Source organism: Galeopterus variegatus, unplaced genomic scaffold (genome assembly GCF_000696425.1).
Source record: "Galeopterus variegatus unplaced genomic scaffold, G_variegatus-3.0.2 Scaffold1838, whole genome shotgun sequence".
In the NCBI taxonomy this organism is placed as follows: Eukaryota; Metazoa; Chordata; class Mammalia; order Dermoptera; family Cynocephalidae; genus Galeopterus; species Galeopterus variegatus.
Genome location: NW_007727949.1, coordinates 145655 through 165124, shown reverse-complemented (window position 1 = coordinate 165124; position 19470 = coordinate 145655). Strand labels below are relative to the sequence as shown.

General features: G+C 32.3%; 1 protein-coding gene across 3 annotated transcripts in view; it reads left to right on the top strand.

Moving 5' to 3' along the window:
* The window catches only part of C2CD5 (C2 calcium-dependent domain containing 5), a 103135-nt gene that overhangs the window by 30577 nt on the left and 53088 nt on the right, over positions 1–19470 (top strand). For 2 of the 3 annotated variants that reach the window (XM_008579226.1, XM_008579227.1), the window contains exons 9-10: positions 2611–2696; positions 8548–8656. In XM_008579226.1, the coding sequence (XP_008577448.1) occupies positions 2611–2696; positions 8548–8656 (195 nt within the window). Of the gene's footprint in view, positions 1–2610; positions 2697–3303; positions 3337–8547; positions 8657–11765; positions 11832–19470 lie in introns of all 3 variants that reach the window. The other variant, XM_008579225.1, reaches the window with a different exon arrangement.

Sequence of the window (19470 nt, the reverse complement as noted above, 5' to 3'; positions counted from 1 at the left end):
TTTTTGTGATCCAGAGAATATTTAACCCTCGGGTTCTTAAATCTCTGTAAATGCAAACAGTAGTATGATTAGATCTAAGTATTAAAAATTTTAGAGCAGATGGAAAATTATTAATGTATATCACAAAGGACAGAAAGAAGTTAGTATTTATTTAAAATTATTAATGACAACAGTATACATTATGTAGTATTGAGTATTTGATTGTTTTTTATGGGTACTCAATTAAAATATCCATAAATGCTGTCTAGTAACTTTTCAGATACTGTACTTTACCACTTCCTTTTTTTTTTGTGGCTGACAAATATGGGGACCAGACCCTTGACCTTGGTGTTACAAGGTGATGCTCTAATCAGCTGAGCTAACCAGCCAGCACCTGTACTTTTCTACTTAAAATTAGTGTTTATATTTTTTTGGCAACAAATTTTTGGCTTTAAACATTTGAAAATGTGGTACGTTTTAACCTTACAAATTCTAAGCAAAAAAAGGGCAGGTAATTTAACTATTTTGAAGAAGTCAGTTAATTATTAGAATGGCATAAAATCCTAAAGTAGTGATTTCAAAAATTTCAATGAATGCAAAGTTTTTGAAGGTTTTGTTAACCTTTTAGACTATGCCTATTTACATTACGTTGGATAGACAGTCTCGCTAGTTAGTGACTTTTTATATGCTTAGTGTAGTTTGTCTATACATTTAAAGTTCATTTTTATTGTTATGTTTTGCTTCATCATTGCTTTCCTTATCCTGCATTTTCTGATCATCTTCTGAATCTGCATCTTTTCTCTGCTACTTTCCTCCACAGCATCTTACCCACAGGGACCTAGGATTTACCTGTGTCCCAGCTCCCCCTCTCTCTCTTGTGGTTCCCTTCATCTTAAAAAGTCCTGTCTCCTCCTCTCGGAATCTAGCCTTACCCCTCATCATTCTAGCCTTGTCAGCCCAGTTCTGAGGAAAAGTGTTTCTTTCAGTGAAGAGCTGTTCCTGGCTGCTTCTGGTAGGATCAAATATGTCAGCTTTTGAATCCCTTTATTTTACATCATCTTTGAAAAAAAATTTTATTCTATAAAGAATTATTGGATATTTTATACAGGATGTATTTTTATTACTTTTCTTACTGGTAAATAGAGTTAAATGATCAGAATTGTCATAAGGATGTAATTGAATATTACTTGATGGATAAGTATGAATATTCTGCTAAATTATCATATATTAAAAAATTATATGTCTGTGGACATAGATCTGGATATTTCTAATAATTACTAGGTTCATATTACCAGGGTTTCTGTTTTAGATGCTTTACTTTCTTTCCCTTCATACCAACTCCATTTACATGGGAACTGTACCATCATCATTTTGCTAAACCATGTGGTTACGTTAATAAATTATTCTATTTGAATCAGTTTAAATCTCATTTCGGTGATATTCTTTCATTATCTATTTTTTTCTGTCCATTGCATTAATTATCAAATTATTCTTCTATATTTTGTGATATTTCACTTATCACTACAAATTTACATTTTATTTTGTGGCTTTTAGTATGCCTTATATAAAGATCTTAATTTCATTTCTGTGTTTAGTATTGTATAGTCTCTAAAAATAATGTTCAGGTTGCTATAAGAAAACTAAATTTCTTTTTTGTTTTAAGGAACAAAATGGGACTATACACATGCTAACCTTTGTTTCCTTATCCAAGAACAGCTAAAAATGTAAAAGTAAATTAGTTTCATTTTAAGTCATTGTAGTAAATATGACTATATGCGTCTTCAATTTTGAAATGGTGGGATAAACTCTAGTCTTTAGAGCACTGGCTTCTCACCTGTCCCCTGCTTTCTATAATTCTTTGACAATACTTGATATATTGGTATTATCAAAACAATAAAATGAGGTAGGGAAAGAAATTTAATTTTAAGCCTTAAAAAATACATCTAGGAGTCTGGGAAATATAATTCTTTCATCCATAACTGTGTACATTTGTGATGTGTCTATTACATGTATGTGATTTTTAGGTTTTTGGTTTTTTAAATTTATGTTGATTTTTGTGAATGAGCATTGATGACTATGAAATTAATCCTGTTTTGTCATGATATGTTTAGAAATGGGAAGTTATTAGAAAATAGATTTGACTATTTTTCAAAATCACCTAAAATTTCATGTTCTTAGAGAATTTTGGAATATTTTAAGTAAGCACAATTAGTGCTTTTCTTCTCTACTTTTAATCTGACATTTAATATTTCTCTTATTTTCATATTGTTAAATTGTTAGCATAGTAAGCAATTGTTATTTTTTGTTAGAAGACTCAACTTTTAAAAATGGAGTATTATGCAAAGATTTATCACCTTAACATAATTTTTCTTATAATATTTAGAACAAATGAAATCTAAAACTAGCTGTGTCAGTAGGACTTTGACATCTTGCTTCTAAAGAAAACTTTTGGATAAAATAGAGTAAAATATATGCGTTAGTTGTCATCCCAGATACTGTAAATGTTTGGGTCATTTTATCATATTTTGACTCATGATATTTATAAAGAAGAATGCAATTAAACTTTGTTTCTATAGTTGCTTTTTTTCTTTTTTTTTTTTTTTTGGTTACATATTTGCTGATGTTCTATAGGAATGGGAAGTGGTAGTGCTGGAAAAGAAGGGGGGCCATTTAAAGCTCTTTTAAGACAACAGACGCAGTCAGCGTTGGAACAGAGGGTAAGATTCACTGGATATTCTTTATTCTTATGTTAATACGACTTTTTTTATCTTATGCTCCCATGTAATTATGTACTTTCATAAACTGTTTTTTGGTCATACTGTACATATATAATGCAATTTTGAAGCCTAAAATGTCTTTAAGGTATTAAAGTTATTTGTTTGTGAGTAATTTTGATTTGGAATAATTCTATAGCTATTTTTGTTTTGTCCTCCAGTCTTTTATTAGAGTATTCTTTTTGGAACTATCCACTGAATGCTGAAGTCATTTCTAATTTTCCATTAAAATTATAATATAGAAAAAGGAAATGGTAGACATTTTTGCAGAAAAAATATTTCAGTAGCATTTGTTTATATTAAAAATAATTCTTTAGTATATTAATATATTTATTTGATGAGTTTATTTTTATCACTGGCCAATCTCTTAGGGATAAGAAATGCACAGATTCTATAATTTTGCAGATTAATATAAATAATGAATAATATAAATAATTCAGTATAATACATCTATTTTAATTATTATAAGTTTAATACTTAGTTACATTTACAGTTTTTGGATGATTTTTCTCTCTCTCTTTTTTTTTTTTTGATAAACTTCATTGCTAAGGGAGGATCGCCTCATAGGTTCTGTAGAAGGCGGGTATGTTTCTGAACATGTGTGAGAGCCTATTTCTTGTATTGGAAGCTTTTCTATTTTTAATCTTGGTCATTTAAGTTTTATTTAAGCTTTTAACAAATGTTGCCAGCTTTTTTCTTTTCATAATGCCAAATTTTTTTTTTTAAGTTTAATAGCCCTGTGAGGCTCATGTTCTTTTTTCTACTAATACAGTGCATGATTTTATATGTCACATCAGTTATTTTAAGACATAGTTCCATAGCTTTCATTATGTCTGATTTGGAAACTATAAGCTTTCCTAGAATTTTCTTTTATATATTCCATTTTGTAACAGCATTTGGGGGAAAATAGATGTAACAGTAAATATCTGGAAAAGGATGCATTTTATGAAACAGCTATTTCTCTTCTAGAGGTTGGCTCTCAAGAGCAGTGTTTTTCAGATCTTATTACAAATAATGCACCGCTTTATTTTTCTAGACTTTATTTCCTTATTTTTGAAAGTGTTTGTGTATGGAGTGTTAACCTTTTAGACAAGGTTGGGGAGAAAGCTGAACTGAGCGGAGTGAAGAGATTTTAGCTGCACCCAATTCTTTGTTTTATTACCCTATCGAGCAGTAGTTACCTTTCACCTACTCTCATACTTTGCAGGCATACCAACTTCTGCCACCAAAAACAGGCCCACCTAAACATATAAATCATCTTTTAAAACCAAACTGTAGCAAAGGCTAAAAACATGGAAGAGAAGAAGGTCAGAATGAAGGTGTGTGTGTCCCCTTACCATTTTTTAGGCCAAAATGCTCTTATCTCGTCCCCTCTTCATTCTTTGCAGAGTCCTTCACTCTAGGAATATAATTTCTTATAATCTAATTATCATTCCAGAATTCGTATCAACAGAGAAACTTGTATTGCTTTGAGATTTGATATAATGGGATTTTGCCTGTATGAGGTACCTGTGACATTACTGTATGTACTAACAACCTTTAAAACCATTTTGCTTTAAGGAAAAAAAAAATTAATCAATGAAAATTGTTTTGGGTTTAATTTGATAAAATTTATGTTTTCAAATATACTTTTAAACATTCTTAAAATTTTGGACACATTAACACATTGGACATACATTACTAGATAATCTTCATGGAATTAACAGCAAAGGTGTAAAAAACTATAGTTTTTATTTACAACTTTGTAAGTCCTGAGTTGGCAGTACCTGCACATTATCTAACCTTTCAGTAGTAGTTGCTTAGTTTATAAGGCTACTTCTCTACCCTGTATACATATTAAATAGCAAAAGCATTATCACTTTTAACTTTCCCATTCACCTACGGCTGCCATTTGTATGGCTTCTGCTTTGGGAAAAATTTGTACATAGTGTGAAGAATTCTCCCATATGTGATCAGATATGCATTAATACTGCCAACTTGAACACTAGGTCATGCCACTGACATCTACTTATATCATTTTTTAAATATATTTTTTAAAATATTCATTTCTGTCCTTTGCTAAACCACCCTTAATAAATTGTATGGCTTTATTTTTCTTGAGGAAAGAGAAAGTTTATTTGCCTGACCTTTTTAATTTAATGGGTTATTCAAGGAGCAGTTCTCAGAAATGAAATGTTCTTTCCTCTCACAAAAGCATTAAAAAATAAATTGACAACATCTTGACAATGGGTGCCAGATTTTTATGAGAAATAGAGAGAAAACTTTTATTTAGATTTAGGTTCCACCTAAATGAATTATTTGACATAAAGCAAATAGATTTTTTTTTCAGTGAGTCTCTTCTTTCACCTGGAAGAAAAATGAAGTTACTTTTTAGATTCTGGGATGTATATTTTTCTTTAGTAAAGAAACCTGGTTAACTTAGTTTAACGTAGTATTTCCCAAATATATTTTACCATAGTACCTTCCTTTTAAAATATCTAGTAGTTAGAACTTTCCTTTTAAGATATCTAGTAGTGAGGAACACACTTTGAGAAGCATTGATACAAAGCAAACTCTTGGTGAATTATGATCTTTTTAGAAGTGGCAGTAAAATTGAACAATAAATCATAGTGTAAGTCTAGCGTGGAGGTTTTTTCTTGGCAGCTGGCCAGGAACAAGGCTTGAACGCTGGACCTTGTTGTTATCAACACCACACACTAAACACCTGAGCTAACTGGCCAGGCCCTAGCATGGAATTTTACGTCTAGAAAGTTTACTCTGGTCTACAGGGATAATAAAAAGAGTATTTGATTTTTTTTTTAAACTATTTAAATATCTTCTAAGAAAAATCCTATTTAAATCTATTTTTAAAAGAATACTCCCATTGTGCCTGATGATTTTTCAACTAGTTTGTCTTTGAGCACACGCTGTTAAATATTTTTATGCTGCCTGACTTTGGCTTATGACAAAGCATCAACATGTAATGTCCGTGTTGGTAACACAGGGAAATATACTTTAAACATAAGAACGTTCTGGAGAAAATTTCTTCTACAGTTGCTGAAATTCACAGTAGGCATTGAAAGCAGGGCATGTTTGGGTTGATCTTAAGGAAGTTGTGCAATGGAAGAAAACCTATAAATTCATTAGGTGTAAACAAGACTGTACATTAAAATCAAGTCCTTACCTCAGTATTTTAACCAGAAATGACAAGGAAACCAGATGATAAGGTCATTGCTCAAAAAGAATCTAAGAATAAAAGGCCTTCTTGACCTCAGTTTTTGATCGAAAACATGGAGATAATAGTACCTCCCTCTCAGGATATGGGAAAGATAATAAAGCATAGTTTTAAAATACTTTCGATAGGGTCTGGCACATGTAAGTACTCAACAGTAGTTGCTGGTGATGGTGGTGGAGATGATAGTATTTAACAGTCTGCTGTAGATATCAGTAGTAGTTCTAATTACAGAATTGTCTGAAGATGGAGTTTTGGTTAAATAACAGTGACATTTTTATTTACCGTAGGTTAAACTTTGTGTTGTAAAGTGAACTGTCGATTAGGTGAACTGAGACACATAAGACAGTGAAGGCCACAGGGTGGGCCTTTGCTTCTTTGGGCAGCCAGTGCCTTATGTTTTTCTGCTCTGACCAGCTCTGGTAGGATACTTTCCCTCTTGTTCCTTTATTCAGTCTCCTGAAATCTTGGTCAAAGAGTAAAGAATCCTGAATAGAGAAATCATCTAGGCTCCTTTTTTCATACCTATCTAAAATCAGATGTATATGCAGATGTTTTCTAATATGTGAATTTACCTAATTTATTTCTTAGTTTTAGAAGGAAGTTTTCATTTTTCATAGCTTACAAAAATTTTATTTTCAGTGTCTCTTGCCTAGATACTTAACATATTTAAATATAAAGGTTAAATATAAAGTACTTTTTTATTCTATGTGACCATCATATGCCTAAGAAATTTTGAGGAAATTTTGAAATTTATGTATTCCTAAAGTTGAAAAAAAATCTTAAAAGACCTAATTTTCTAGGAAAAATACTCACATTTTTAGTAACATAAGCTCACCTATAAATGTCTCATTTAAAACTTGCATTAAAGAAAATTCAGATGGAAATAAGGATGCTTTTTGACTAAACATTTTATAGTGCACTTACGTGACATATTTCTCTCTCATCCATCCTCTTCTCTTTTCCCTCTACCTGTCAGTTGGACCAAACCTAATCACTTTCGTAGACTGGGTTTTTACTCTTTTCTTACATAGCCTAGATTTTTTTGACCTTGTTAATTTAAAGATTACTTCTAAATTCTAACTGAATTTACTTCTAAATATGTGTGTGTGTAAATACACATACATACACATGAACACACACACACACACACACACACACGTATGTTTTTTATACTCTACTTTCATGGGTTACTGAGGTATGCCAGACTGTTTGCCTTTGTGCTGAATGATACAAGGTGCTATGCTTTGTGAATTATGCTTTTGTGAGTTTGTGTTCTCCATGCTGTAAGCAGCCAGTCAGTAATCTTGCTGCTTTTCATATGCCTGCTTCCAGTAGTATTCTGTGTCTCTTTCTCTCCCAGCTTTTTTTTTGTTGCATTTAATGTGCTATGGCCTAGAAAGTAAGGTAATGATAAATTTTAGAATTCTATGTTCCTATAATATATGTTTATAACTACTATGTATCATAGTTCGGATAACTACTATGTATCATAGTTCGGATATGATCAGTGGGGATCTTGTATGAATAAAGTGCATGAACTTTAGTATTTGGAACTGTAACAGTTTTTTTGACTGTTGAGAGTCCTGTTTTGCCTATTTTCCAGCTCTCAGTTGTGTTCAAAATAGCTGAGGCTACTGGTAAGTGACTTCTGGTTAAGTGAGCTACATTAATGTTATAGCCAGACAGGTCAAATATCAAGTTTCCCTTGCATCTGCTTTATATAATATGAGGGGCCTCTATGTTTGGGCAGCCACAGAGAACTCCTCTTTCTTCCTGGGTGCTATTTCAATGAATTTCCTTTTTCTACTATATCATTTCTGTTTTCCACGCTTCTCCTTGTCTCTAAGTTGATGAGCTTTATGTCCTTAAGAGAGAAGGGGAGACTAAAGCTTGGAAAAAACTAGTGAAATTTGACTACCTCCCTAGCTCTTATCTACCTACCTGTCCCTTTTCCTTAATATACATTTATATTTCTTGCATTTGCTCCTGCTCCCTGGTGTTGATAGAGTAAGGAGAGTAAATGGTCCCTCACAATGATTCTCTACCTGTCTCTGCTTGATATTCACCCTTCTTCTTTCTCTTAACCCACATGCTCATCCTATTCCTCCCTTAGTCCCACTTTCTTTCGGATCTCTTGCCTGAGGCCTTTGGAATCTTTACCAACAACTTGTATTGGTTACGTATGTGAGGGGTTGTCTACACCATTGAGAAGTAGACATGAGGTAAAGGGGTAGGGCAATCCCTTCATCTTGTTGTGAAGTTGTATCAGAGTAGGGGATTGAGAGGAAGGAAGAGTGTGTTCCAAACATCTCAGATTGATTAGAACTCTGAGAACATTTATTCTCATTGAGAATTAATAAAAATGGTCTTTGGATTCTGTATAGCTTTGTATAAATGGGAAAATGTTTTCAGAACTCTAAACATCTGAAGAAACTTAATTCCAAAGCATGCGTAATGTATAATGGGTAGCCTTTTATTTCAAGGGATAGAATATGTTTTCTTATGACAAGCTTTTTGACAAGCAGACTTTTTATATTTAACACATGGTCAGTTGTGTTTTCCTCCCATTCTTTCTACTAGGAATTTCCATTTTTTACCTTGACGGCATTTCCTCCTGGATTTCTTGTCCATGTTGGGGGTGTTGTTAGTGCACGTTCTGTGAAGCTTTTGGACCGTATCCACAATCCTGGTATGTTCTTTAAAAGTTTGTATTCAACATTTTCCTTATTTAAATCGTATTATTAAAATTGATTTTTATAATGTTTTTAAAGCCAAACCTGTCTGAAAAGAGAAATGAAATTAAAGTATAAACTGGCACATGTTACTTTAAAATATTTGCAGTAATCTTAATAAAAATAATCAAACTAAGTACAAGTATATTTTAGTTTTCTATACAAAACAAACAGACCTTGATTTATTTTTGGCCAAGGTATAGCTTTGAGGAACTTATCAAATAACTTGAGTCAGTTATTTTCTTTGACCCAGGAAGATAAAATAATTTTACAATTTGACCATTATGGCCATTAATTAATTAATTAATTAATTTTTATTATTATTATTTTTTCTTAAAAGATGACCGGTAAGGGGATCTTAACCCTTGACTTGGTGTTGTCAGCACCACGCTCACCCAGTGAGCAACCGGCCATCCCTATATGGGATCCGAACCCGTGGCCTCGGTGCTATCAGCACCACACTCTCCCGAGTGAGCCACGGGCCGGCCCTATGGCCATTAAATTGTTAATTTCTTTTCACTAGCAATAGCTCTTTATAGATTATTTAATTTCCTTATTCCTAAAAAAAAAAAGAAGCTTTTCTTTTAAAATGTAATTATAAAAGTTGTGTAGAGTATCTATTAATATTCTTTTCACTAGCAATAGCTCTTTATAGATTATTTAATTTCCTTATTCCTAAAAAAAAAAAAGAAGCTTTTCTTTTAAAATGTAATTATAAAAGTTGTGTAGAGTATCTATTAATAAAAAAAAAAACAACTAACATCTGGTTCGTTGGTTTCTTTCATGTAGCTAGCTGTTTGTTCTATGTAAGCAAACAAGTGACAATAGTAGCTCATTTCTTAAAACATGGAGCCATAATTACAAAAGAAGAAAGGCATCAAAGTCTTAGTAATTTCAGACCCTTGGGTTAGAAATACCATGGTGATTTTTCTAAATCTAAAAGAAGCGTGATAAATGGTACGAACTTCCTGTATGGAATGTGTTTTTGCATCTCTCATTGACTAGATGCTCAGTCATTTGCTTAAGTCAATTATTATTTTGACGATATACTTAAACCTGAAATTATATTAGTATTCTTATTTGGCATATATACATATACATTTTTGAAATTTTAAATTGTCACTTTCAATAACCTCTTTGTGAGGCTTGTATTAACAGCTGTAAAGAGAAGAGCAAAGTGCTTTGTAATTATTGGATGGAAAATGTTGCAGATAGTGATTTTGAGGATACAGAGCATTACCGTTCTTTAAAATTAAAAAAAAAATTAATCAATTTCCTGTGGTTTGATACCATTTGAGTTCATTACAGAGAAGCAGAATGGAATTCTTCTGGACTCAGAAAAGCAATTCTAGCCAGGATTATTTAACTCTAAAGCTGAGAAAATACATCTTTTAAGCAGCAGTCTTTTCTTTTTCTTCTCTGGCTTATTTTTTCTCCATTTCTTATTTTTCTGGTCAATTTAAGGTCTTGTCTTTATTATTTACATATTCTGCTGTACTTAAAGGAAAATTCAAACTGATCCCAGTTTAATATATTAAGAATTTAGATTATGCCAAGTTCTACATCTTTGTGTTTAGGAACTGAATTATTTGGAAAGTGCAGGGAAATAGCGAGTTAAGATAGCTGACATTAACTGTGTGACCCAAGGCTAGTTAACTGTGTTTTTATGGATCATTGACTCAAATATTTTAATAGATGGTACCCACTGATTTGATAGCTCCAAAAATGATTTCAGGAATAAATTCAGTTGTTGGTGATATCTTCTGTTTACGAAAAACATTTTAATTCTTTTTTTGTAGCTTCCATGTGCTCTGAGTAAGCTGTAGAGTCTGGGAGAACAAAAGAAAGTTACTTACATAAGTTTAAGTAGAGAGATGTATTTAAAATGTCACTGCTTTTTACAAAAAACTGCTTTTTTTGGGTTGATCATACCTGCCAGTTCACTCTGAATAAGAAATGTAAGAATCCAGGCCCAGGAAAGAAAACAGAAATCCATATTACAGAATGTGTTTTGTGTATTGTAATTACCAGTTCACCCATTCTCTCCCTTTCCTCTACTTTCATAATATTTTTTCAATTCACATGTAGAAATTCTCAGTTATTAATGGATTATTTTCCAAAAGGTTATGGGCATATACAATATACATTAATGTTATATGAGTTATGTTTTCATTTTGTTTTATTTTCAGTTAAAAACATATCAATTTTATGTTCTAATGGTTCCAATATTATTTTGATTTATAATATTATATTCTTTGGATTATGTACTAAGAAGGAACATATTATGCATTAAAAGGAATGTTTTCTTAAGAACATTTATTAATATCCAGGCCTCTTAAGTAATTATCTATGAAGAAACTTTAATTTGTTGAAAAAAGCTGAATGTTAAAATGAAACTGTAGATAATCATCTATCATAATGATGATGTATTAGTTTTGTCACACTGAGTTACTCTGCTGAGAAACAAATGATGGATTGAGATGTATGTGCTAATGTTAAAAATGATGTGTCTGCATTCTCAAATGAATTTTGTAGCTATTTTTGACTTCTGAATGTGGGACATTTTTATTTCACTCTCAGTGAAAGAAAAAAATCTTATTTTAAAACCACTACCACCTGCTGACTATAGAATATTATGTTAGAGTGTAGCTATTTTTGACTTCTGAATGTGGGACATTTTTATTTCACTCTCAGTGAAAGAAAAAAAATCTTATTTTAAAACCACTACCACCTGCTGACTATAGAATATTATGTTAGAGTTTTTTTTTCCTTTTTAGAACTTCCTCTTTTCTTAAATATTAAGCAAACAGGAACATATAACAAGGGAAAGAATGGGGTGGTTTTAAAAATCAAAGTCATTAACTTTAATAATTAGACTAGTTAATGTTAGATTACTGTAGCATGCTCCTTCTTCCTTATTTCTACTTCTTATTAACTCTGCTGTCTGTGTCTTTCCAGTTCCTGTCGAGTGGTGTTGTCAATTGTGTTCTTGTTGTAGTGTTTTTTGTTTTATTCCTACTATTCTGCACCTAAAACTGATCTACTAATTTGCTGTTTTGAACTCAGCCTTTGTCGGAATTATGGGTAACACAAGATCTTACAAACTGCTAGACTGGAATAGTTTCAATTCAGGTATTTTAATGGTCATTCAGTACTACATACGCTGACAAAAATTATGGCAGCTCAGTGAAGTTTTTAGAAATGTTCTTGATTAAATAGGTTTAATGTCAATTCAGCTATACAGACATATTCTGCAATACATATGTAATAACTCTTGTAATTATCATGGAAATGCAAATATAAAATGTGTTAACTAAAACGAATTAATCAAAGTCATAGAGATGTCTTAAATTATGATCGACTTTTCTTAGGTGATTAACTTTGAGAATGATAATTTATTTATATTTATTTCATTTTGGACAAATTTTTCATGTCAGGTAAATGACACAGGTCAAAGTCATAGAGATGTCTTAAATTATGATCGACTTTTCTTAGGTGATTAACTTTGAGAATAATAATTTATTTATATTTATTTCATTTTGGACAAATTTTTCATGTCAGGTAAATGACACAGACATTAACTTTACCATTAAGCAAATATTTGTTAAATATACTATAAGTATTTAATGACTCATTTGATAAATATTAAAGTATATTTAAACTGAATATTTAGATTTGAATAGAATATATTTAGTGTTCTATAAAATACTATAAAAGTGTAACTGATAGCATTTTTCTTGAGGCATTCCAAAATTTGGTAACTAAGAGCAGCTTTTTGGGAGATTAACAGCTTTCATAAGCTTTCCTCTTTCCCTTTCCATGTGAGAATATAATTTTTCTTTTTAAGTAATTTTACATATGGATATAGTTTGTAGCTTTTAAAGAAACCAGACTAAAATAGAGAACTTTACAGCTGATGATGTGGTTTAGAGTCAAAGCCAATTAATTTTTCTTTTTGTAAAAGCATATTCTCTTTACAAATTTCTAAATTTTTATATTACCTGTTTTTTAGAATTAAATTAAATGATAGAACCATTTTTATTTAGTATCAGAAGCTGATATTTTGCCTAAAGAAATTTGTTAGTTCTTTGTGTCAGAAAATATGTCTTACAGAAAACCAAAACACCAAGGGGTTCAGCATTTCAGATAATATCCCATAATCTTTTCAATATTGTAAACTATTTTTGCTCTTAGAAATCCAGGATGTAAGTTTCTTTTTTTTCCCCCTAGATGTAAGTTTCGATAAAAGTAATGGATGTTTGACTATGAAGTAACTAATGTTCATCATGCAGATTTACCTAAAGTCTGGGAAACAATCTGGTCCAACCGCTGCAAATGTAGACTGATATCAGTTGGTAAATCTTTAGGGAAATTACCTGTATTTCCTATCCAGATTTTTGCCACCTTGCAGTCATTGATTAGAATTAAAATTATCAAGTAGTATTTTATAGTTGATTTTTAGTAAGAAATTTAAAAATACCCTGCTGGATTTATTTCATAAAAGTAAGAATATATTTTCAAAACATGGGCAGGTCAGCATAATGAGAAGAGAAAAAGGCTATGTAGACAAAGGACATTGAGAGCAAATTGATCATTAATAATTTAAGGAACTGAAATCTTCTCAGGGCAAAGATGTTTAGGGTGAGATGTGTTGGTCAGATGAGAGAACAGTCTTGGAAAGTGGAAAAAGAAAAAATTAAATCTTACAGACATAGTAAGGACATTGTCTCATGTAAGCAGAGATATAGAACTGACAAAGAGGAACATGGTTGAGGAAGCAGTATATCTTGCCATCATTTAAAATAATGTCAGGTAGGAAGTATATGAAGAAAAAAGGTGGACGTAAGTTATAGAATACTAAAAGAACATAAAGGATGACATTTTCATTTTAATGGTCTCATAGTAATCTGCTTTTGGTTAGAATGTTTCTGGTAACAGCTAGAACATCTTCAGAGGCGAAGCTGATTTTGATATTAGTTCAGGAAAATTAACAATAATTCAGAACAAATGTGATATATTTGGTAAATGTATTAAAATTATTTATGTGTTCTTTGTAATTTGGGGATATTTAGCCATTGCTGTTTATATTACTATGGAAAAGCAAAAATTGTTTTTGCTTCATGTTAGTAACAAAATTATACTAAAAAATAATAATTATTGTTACTGTTTTTATTAATGCTAGGATTGTTTCTTCATACTATATTTTCTAGATTCTCTGAAACTATTATGTGATGCATCATCAATTTAATAATAGCCTTCCAAGAGATAAAAAAATGAAACACTACCATATTAAATATACTTACTAGTTATTAGACTCCTCGTTTCAGGAACATTAAAATATGGAAAGATATAGGAAAACATATTATATCAAACAATAATGGTTTATAAAATAGGATGTATCATGCAAGCAAGTATTAGAATTTATTTTGTGCCATGCAGTTTGCTGGATATTAGGGTGCAAAGATTTCCAGCCCCCCTGCCTTGATGAAACTCTTATTCTTGGAAGATAGAAAAACATTAAATGATTTACTGTGTGGTATGGTGTGATAACAAGATGCAAAGTTAAAGAGGAAGGCATGATAAACTGTGTGTGTCAGAGAATCTTGCAGAGGTGGTAATTCTTGAGCTTGAATTTGGATGACATGTAGGAGAATCACACAGATTTATATTCAGACAATATATTTAGACCCATGTTAATACATACTTTGAGTGTGGTTCTGAAACTTCCAGCATTTTCCAAACACTATCCCTAGACGGTACTGGATTGATGATGTTTACATAGTTACTTCATACTTACTAGGTTGTTTGCCACTGAGTACAAAATGTATTAAAATCATTGTACGTATTCTTATCTGTAATTTGGGAATATTTAGCCATTGCTGTCCTATATTACCATAGAAAATCAAGAATTGACCATGTTAGTAAGAAAAATAATTATTGATATCATTTTTATTAATGCTACAGTTCCTTCATACTGTATTTCCTGGTTACTTGGTTAGTTTAGGGGTTTTTTCCTTCCCCTGTCTTCTTTTCTTCTGCTTTGCATTCTTAGTTTGTGTTAACTACTATGACAGAAATTATTTTTTTAGGGCAAGAGGAAGGGAACTCAATATCTGAGAATTTATTTTTAAAAAGTACCTTTTCTTTTCTTTCTTCTTTTTTCTTTTCTTTTTTTATTTTTATTTATTTATTTATTTTTCCTTTTTGTCTTTTTTCGTGACCGGCAACGGATCGCAACCCTCAGTGTCACGCCCGCACCGGACCGGGACCGGCAACGGGATCGCAACCCTCGGTGTTGCACCTGTACCTCGCTCAGCCAGTGAGCGGCCGGTCTGCATGTGGGATCCGAACCCTCGGCGGGAGCGCCACCCCGCTCCCAAGCGGCGCACCGTAGCAGTGCGCCACCAGGCCGGCCCTTCTTTTTTTTTTTTTAAAGTCAACCGGGAAGGGGATCTTAACCCTTGACTTGGTGTTGTCAGCACCACGCTCTCCCAGGTGAGCTCACCGGCCATCCCTATACAGGGATCCAAATCCGTGGCCTTGGTGTTATCAGCACCACACTCTCCCAAGTGAGTCATGGGCTGGCCCTCTTATCTTTCTTCTTATGTTTCTGGCCTGATAATAGACTTTGAGAAAGGAAAGGTGAATCTTGCTGCTTGGAAGGAGGATTCAGCATTTACAACTCTTGTATGTGACATGTCAGGAACTGGAGTGCAGAGGAATAAGACAGGGTAGCCCATGGTCACCTTTGCCTTAAATCATTGACTACAGGATGGATAGTGGATTTAAAGGCAACAAGACTAGAGACAGGGAGACCAATTAGTAGACTGTGCAGTAGTCCTGGCCAGATAAGTGACCTAGGGTTTGTGGTAATAGGAGAGCTAACATTTATTAAGCACTTACTATGTGCCAGACACTCATTTAAGTGCCTTATAAGAGTAGGTCATTCAGTCCTCAAAACAGATCACTGAGGCGGACACTAATCCTGTTTTGCAGGTGAGCAAAATGAAACAGCAGTTTTCTCAAGGTGAATAGTTAGAAGGTGGCTGATCCATGATTTGAACTTGAGCACTCTGGCTGCGCTCTTAACGAAACATTTAGAATGTAAAAATCAGTAGGACTTAGTAACTAGTGGAAAGTGGTAAGTAAAGCAGGTTCTTGTCAGCTTTTAGCTGAGAAAGAGATTATCTCATATACCCAAAAATGTAAAATTTCAGCGAGCAACTGAGTCCTATCCTTTGGAAACTCAAGTTTATTTGAAAGTTGAGTTGTAGAAGATATTTAAATAGTAGTATATTTTAATAGTCCTAGGTTATTGTTTCTCACATACATATCATCATTTTGTTTTTTCACCTGAGTTACCACTAAAAGTATTAGCTCATACATATACTTATTAAATCAGTGATGATTTCTGTGTAGTTGGGGAAATTTTGCTATTCTTTCTCTGTGTAGGATGCATGTCAGCTCAGATATTTTTTTAGGAAGTAGCAAAAGGAAATGTAAAGTAGTTATATAATGTGGTTTGAAAATGTAGTCATATATTAGTTTGAGATAGCTTCCAAACTTAGACAATACTTTTTGAGTTAATTTGAGTTAATACTTTAAGACCTAAGTTAGTAAAACTAAGTTATTTAAAACTAGATAACTTTTTTTTTGTTATTGAGAATATTTTGAAAAGTTTTTTAAAATAGTGTTTTAGGTAGATTGTAGATATCAGGACATACTAAGATTTTATCAGTCTTATAGTAAGCTTTTACTGGTGATAAGGCAGGCTTTAGATTAGTGGTATAAAATTAGAAAATGTTACTCTTTTTTTTAGCTATCAGGTTTATAAGTGATTTAGAAAATTAATCTTATTTTGGGAGCAAAATTTAATAATTAAAACCTAGACAAATAATTATTACTTTATAAAATATTTAATGTTAGCAAACTGAGTCAGATATGCAAAGAAATATTTATAGAGTATGCATATCAGTCTGTTGATCCAAATTAATTTTTTAAGTTTTAATTAAAAACCTTTTATTTAGTGAATGTTTATGGAGTGCCTTCCACGTGTTGAGCACTGTGTTGGGTACTTGGGAACATCATCGTTAAGCCAGGCAGGCATCCTGTTTATACACCTAGTCTAGGCTAGTTCTTATACTGTTTTGGTGTGTGTGTTTGTGTGTGTGTGTGTGTGTATTAGTTACAGTGTCAGGATATTACAAGTGCAGTGGGATTGCTGGGTCTGCTTGAAGTAAGTGGTCTTCATTTAAATGGAGACCAGTTAGCATGATTGTGTGTGTGTGTGTGTGTGTGTGTGTGTGTGTGTATTAGTTAAATGGAGATAGATGGTAGGCTCTCTTGGAACTTGAATTCTGCTGATGATCTCATCACTTATCCTTTCACTTTATCTGAGAGGTACTCATGAGCAGATGTGTAAAACTAAGCCTAAAATAGTTAAGCAGCTTTTGGTTTTCAGTATTTTCATAGGGTTTTCAGGAAGTAGATAGAGTTCAAGAAAGCATAAATATAGCATGTATGATATGTGAGGTTTTCTATATTACTATTAGTTTTGGAGTAATGAATATCCAATTACATTTTATATATACAAAGAGTGAAATTTCCTAATCAAGGAGTAGATTACATATCCTACGTTTTTTTTTTAACTGATGTAAAGACTCCACTTTGGTCCAACATGGATTACATCCCAGCTGTCATCCTAACATCCCAAATTACTACATCCCAAATTACTATGTCTTGATGTTTGCACATTACTTCTTCTATAATGAAAGTCTTCTTCCTACTCTGTTTCTGATCCCCACCCAGTTTGAGGTTTTATGCTCCCTTGAACCTGAACTCTCTAATTTCTTTTTCATTAGGGGAAATTTATCTTCTTCAAGAAGTTATCAGTTGGAATATTACTTTCAGGTATTTGGGAATATAGCTTTTCATGCTGTCCATCAACAAGATAATCATTGTACTAAAACCTTTATTTGATCCTACCTAACACTTTATTTCCTTTTGTTCATTTAAAAATTAAGTTGAAGAACTGTGCATTTTCTTTTTTCTTTCAACCAAATTAAAAGATTCTCGAGGGCAAAGTTATTCTCTCCCAGAGCAATGTAAAATTAGAACTGAATTTAACACTTCAGGTAGTCAGTGTTTCTGAGTTGCAAGCGTGTGATTGCCTAAAATCTCAAAGGGATTGAGTTTAATAAAAGCATATTATGTTGAGTTGTTCATTTCTTTACTTTCTGAGATGTAAACTGTCATTTTAGGAATCTTGGTCTGCCTGATTAGCTCAGTTGGTTAGAGCACAGCCTTATAACACCAAGGTCATGAGTTCGGATCCCCTTACTAGCCAGCCACACACACACAAAGAGGAATCTTTACCAGTTTCACCTGTACTTCAGAAACAAGATAAAATGCTAAAAAGATGGCAAGATATCAAGCTGTAGCCATGCTCTAGAAAAGTAACAGTAGCAAAAATGAATGAATTCTGATGTCAACCCAAGTGTGCCAACATTACCCCTAAAAGAAGCATCAGTGAGGTATCAATTTAGAGCTCAGTTCATGCTTACAATTGAAATCATATATTAAAAGATTTGTGATATTATCTAGTAAGAGTTTTGACCCGCAGAAGAAAACATAAAATAGTATGAAATATAATCTGTATAATGATTAAATTTTAATTTCTCCTAAAATGATATCTTTTTATAATTATAAAATACTATAGATTACTGGGAGGAGCATGGTATTTAAAGTGAAGAGATTTTTTTCTTAACATCTTTGAAATGTTTATTAAATGTGACCTCACATCTCAGCTGTATATCCTTCAAATAACTGAATTGTATCCAGTTCGCCGTATGGCATGTATAGTTGCTGTACATTTTTAAAACAGACTGTTTTGCCTTTTATATAAATATGGTAGATCCTAAATTTTGTATTTCTGTAGGTTGAATAAAATAATTCAAATTCACTAGTGTGTTTCCTATAAGAATGTAGTTAGCAGCTTTTAAACTTTAAAAATTCTATTACAGGGATTAAATACCATGATATTTCTGAATTTGTATTGGTAATAAGCCAAACTGAATCGTAATTACTATCTGAAGATTCTCTGGCTCATCTCTGGCATGAGTATAATATAGCTTTGAAGATAAATTTAACTTTTCATTAATATTACATAAACCGATTAATCTTAATTCTACTTTAATTAAGTAACCCTTTCATTTAGTAGCTAAAAAATTCATCCTTTGGCTTCTTGCTACAGTTGTAGATAATTATTGTTAATACAGTACTAGTTTGTTATTAAGTGCTCCCTACTGTATGCTTGCCTTGCTTTCACCTAGAATCTAGGGCCATTACTTTCTGTAACCATTTCAGTGAGCTGCCATAGTTTTCAGTCTGTACTGTCACCTGATCCAAGCATGCGCCAAAATATCCACTGTTTCTGGCTCCTGTATGCTGAATCTGCTTTGCAAACCCTTCGTTCTTTGAGCTTTTGCTTCAGCCAAAAACCAAATTAAGAAATTCTCTGGAGTGTGGACATATGCCATTTGCTTCCTTAGCTCCCATGTTATGTAACTCTTTAGCTTTTTATTAAACTTGTAAATACTTTATTAAATACAATATTGGCATCCCCATGTGCAATTTGTGTGGCTCATGTGTCAAAATAAAGGCTGCTTGTGAATTTGTCAGAAGAATATGAATGCTCCACATGCGCTGCATTCAGCATTTTGTTTTTTGTTTGTTTGTTTTTTAAATCAGCCACTAATTTTTTCATAGTATT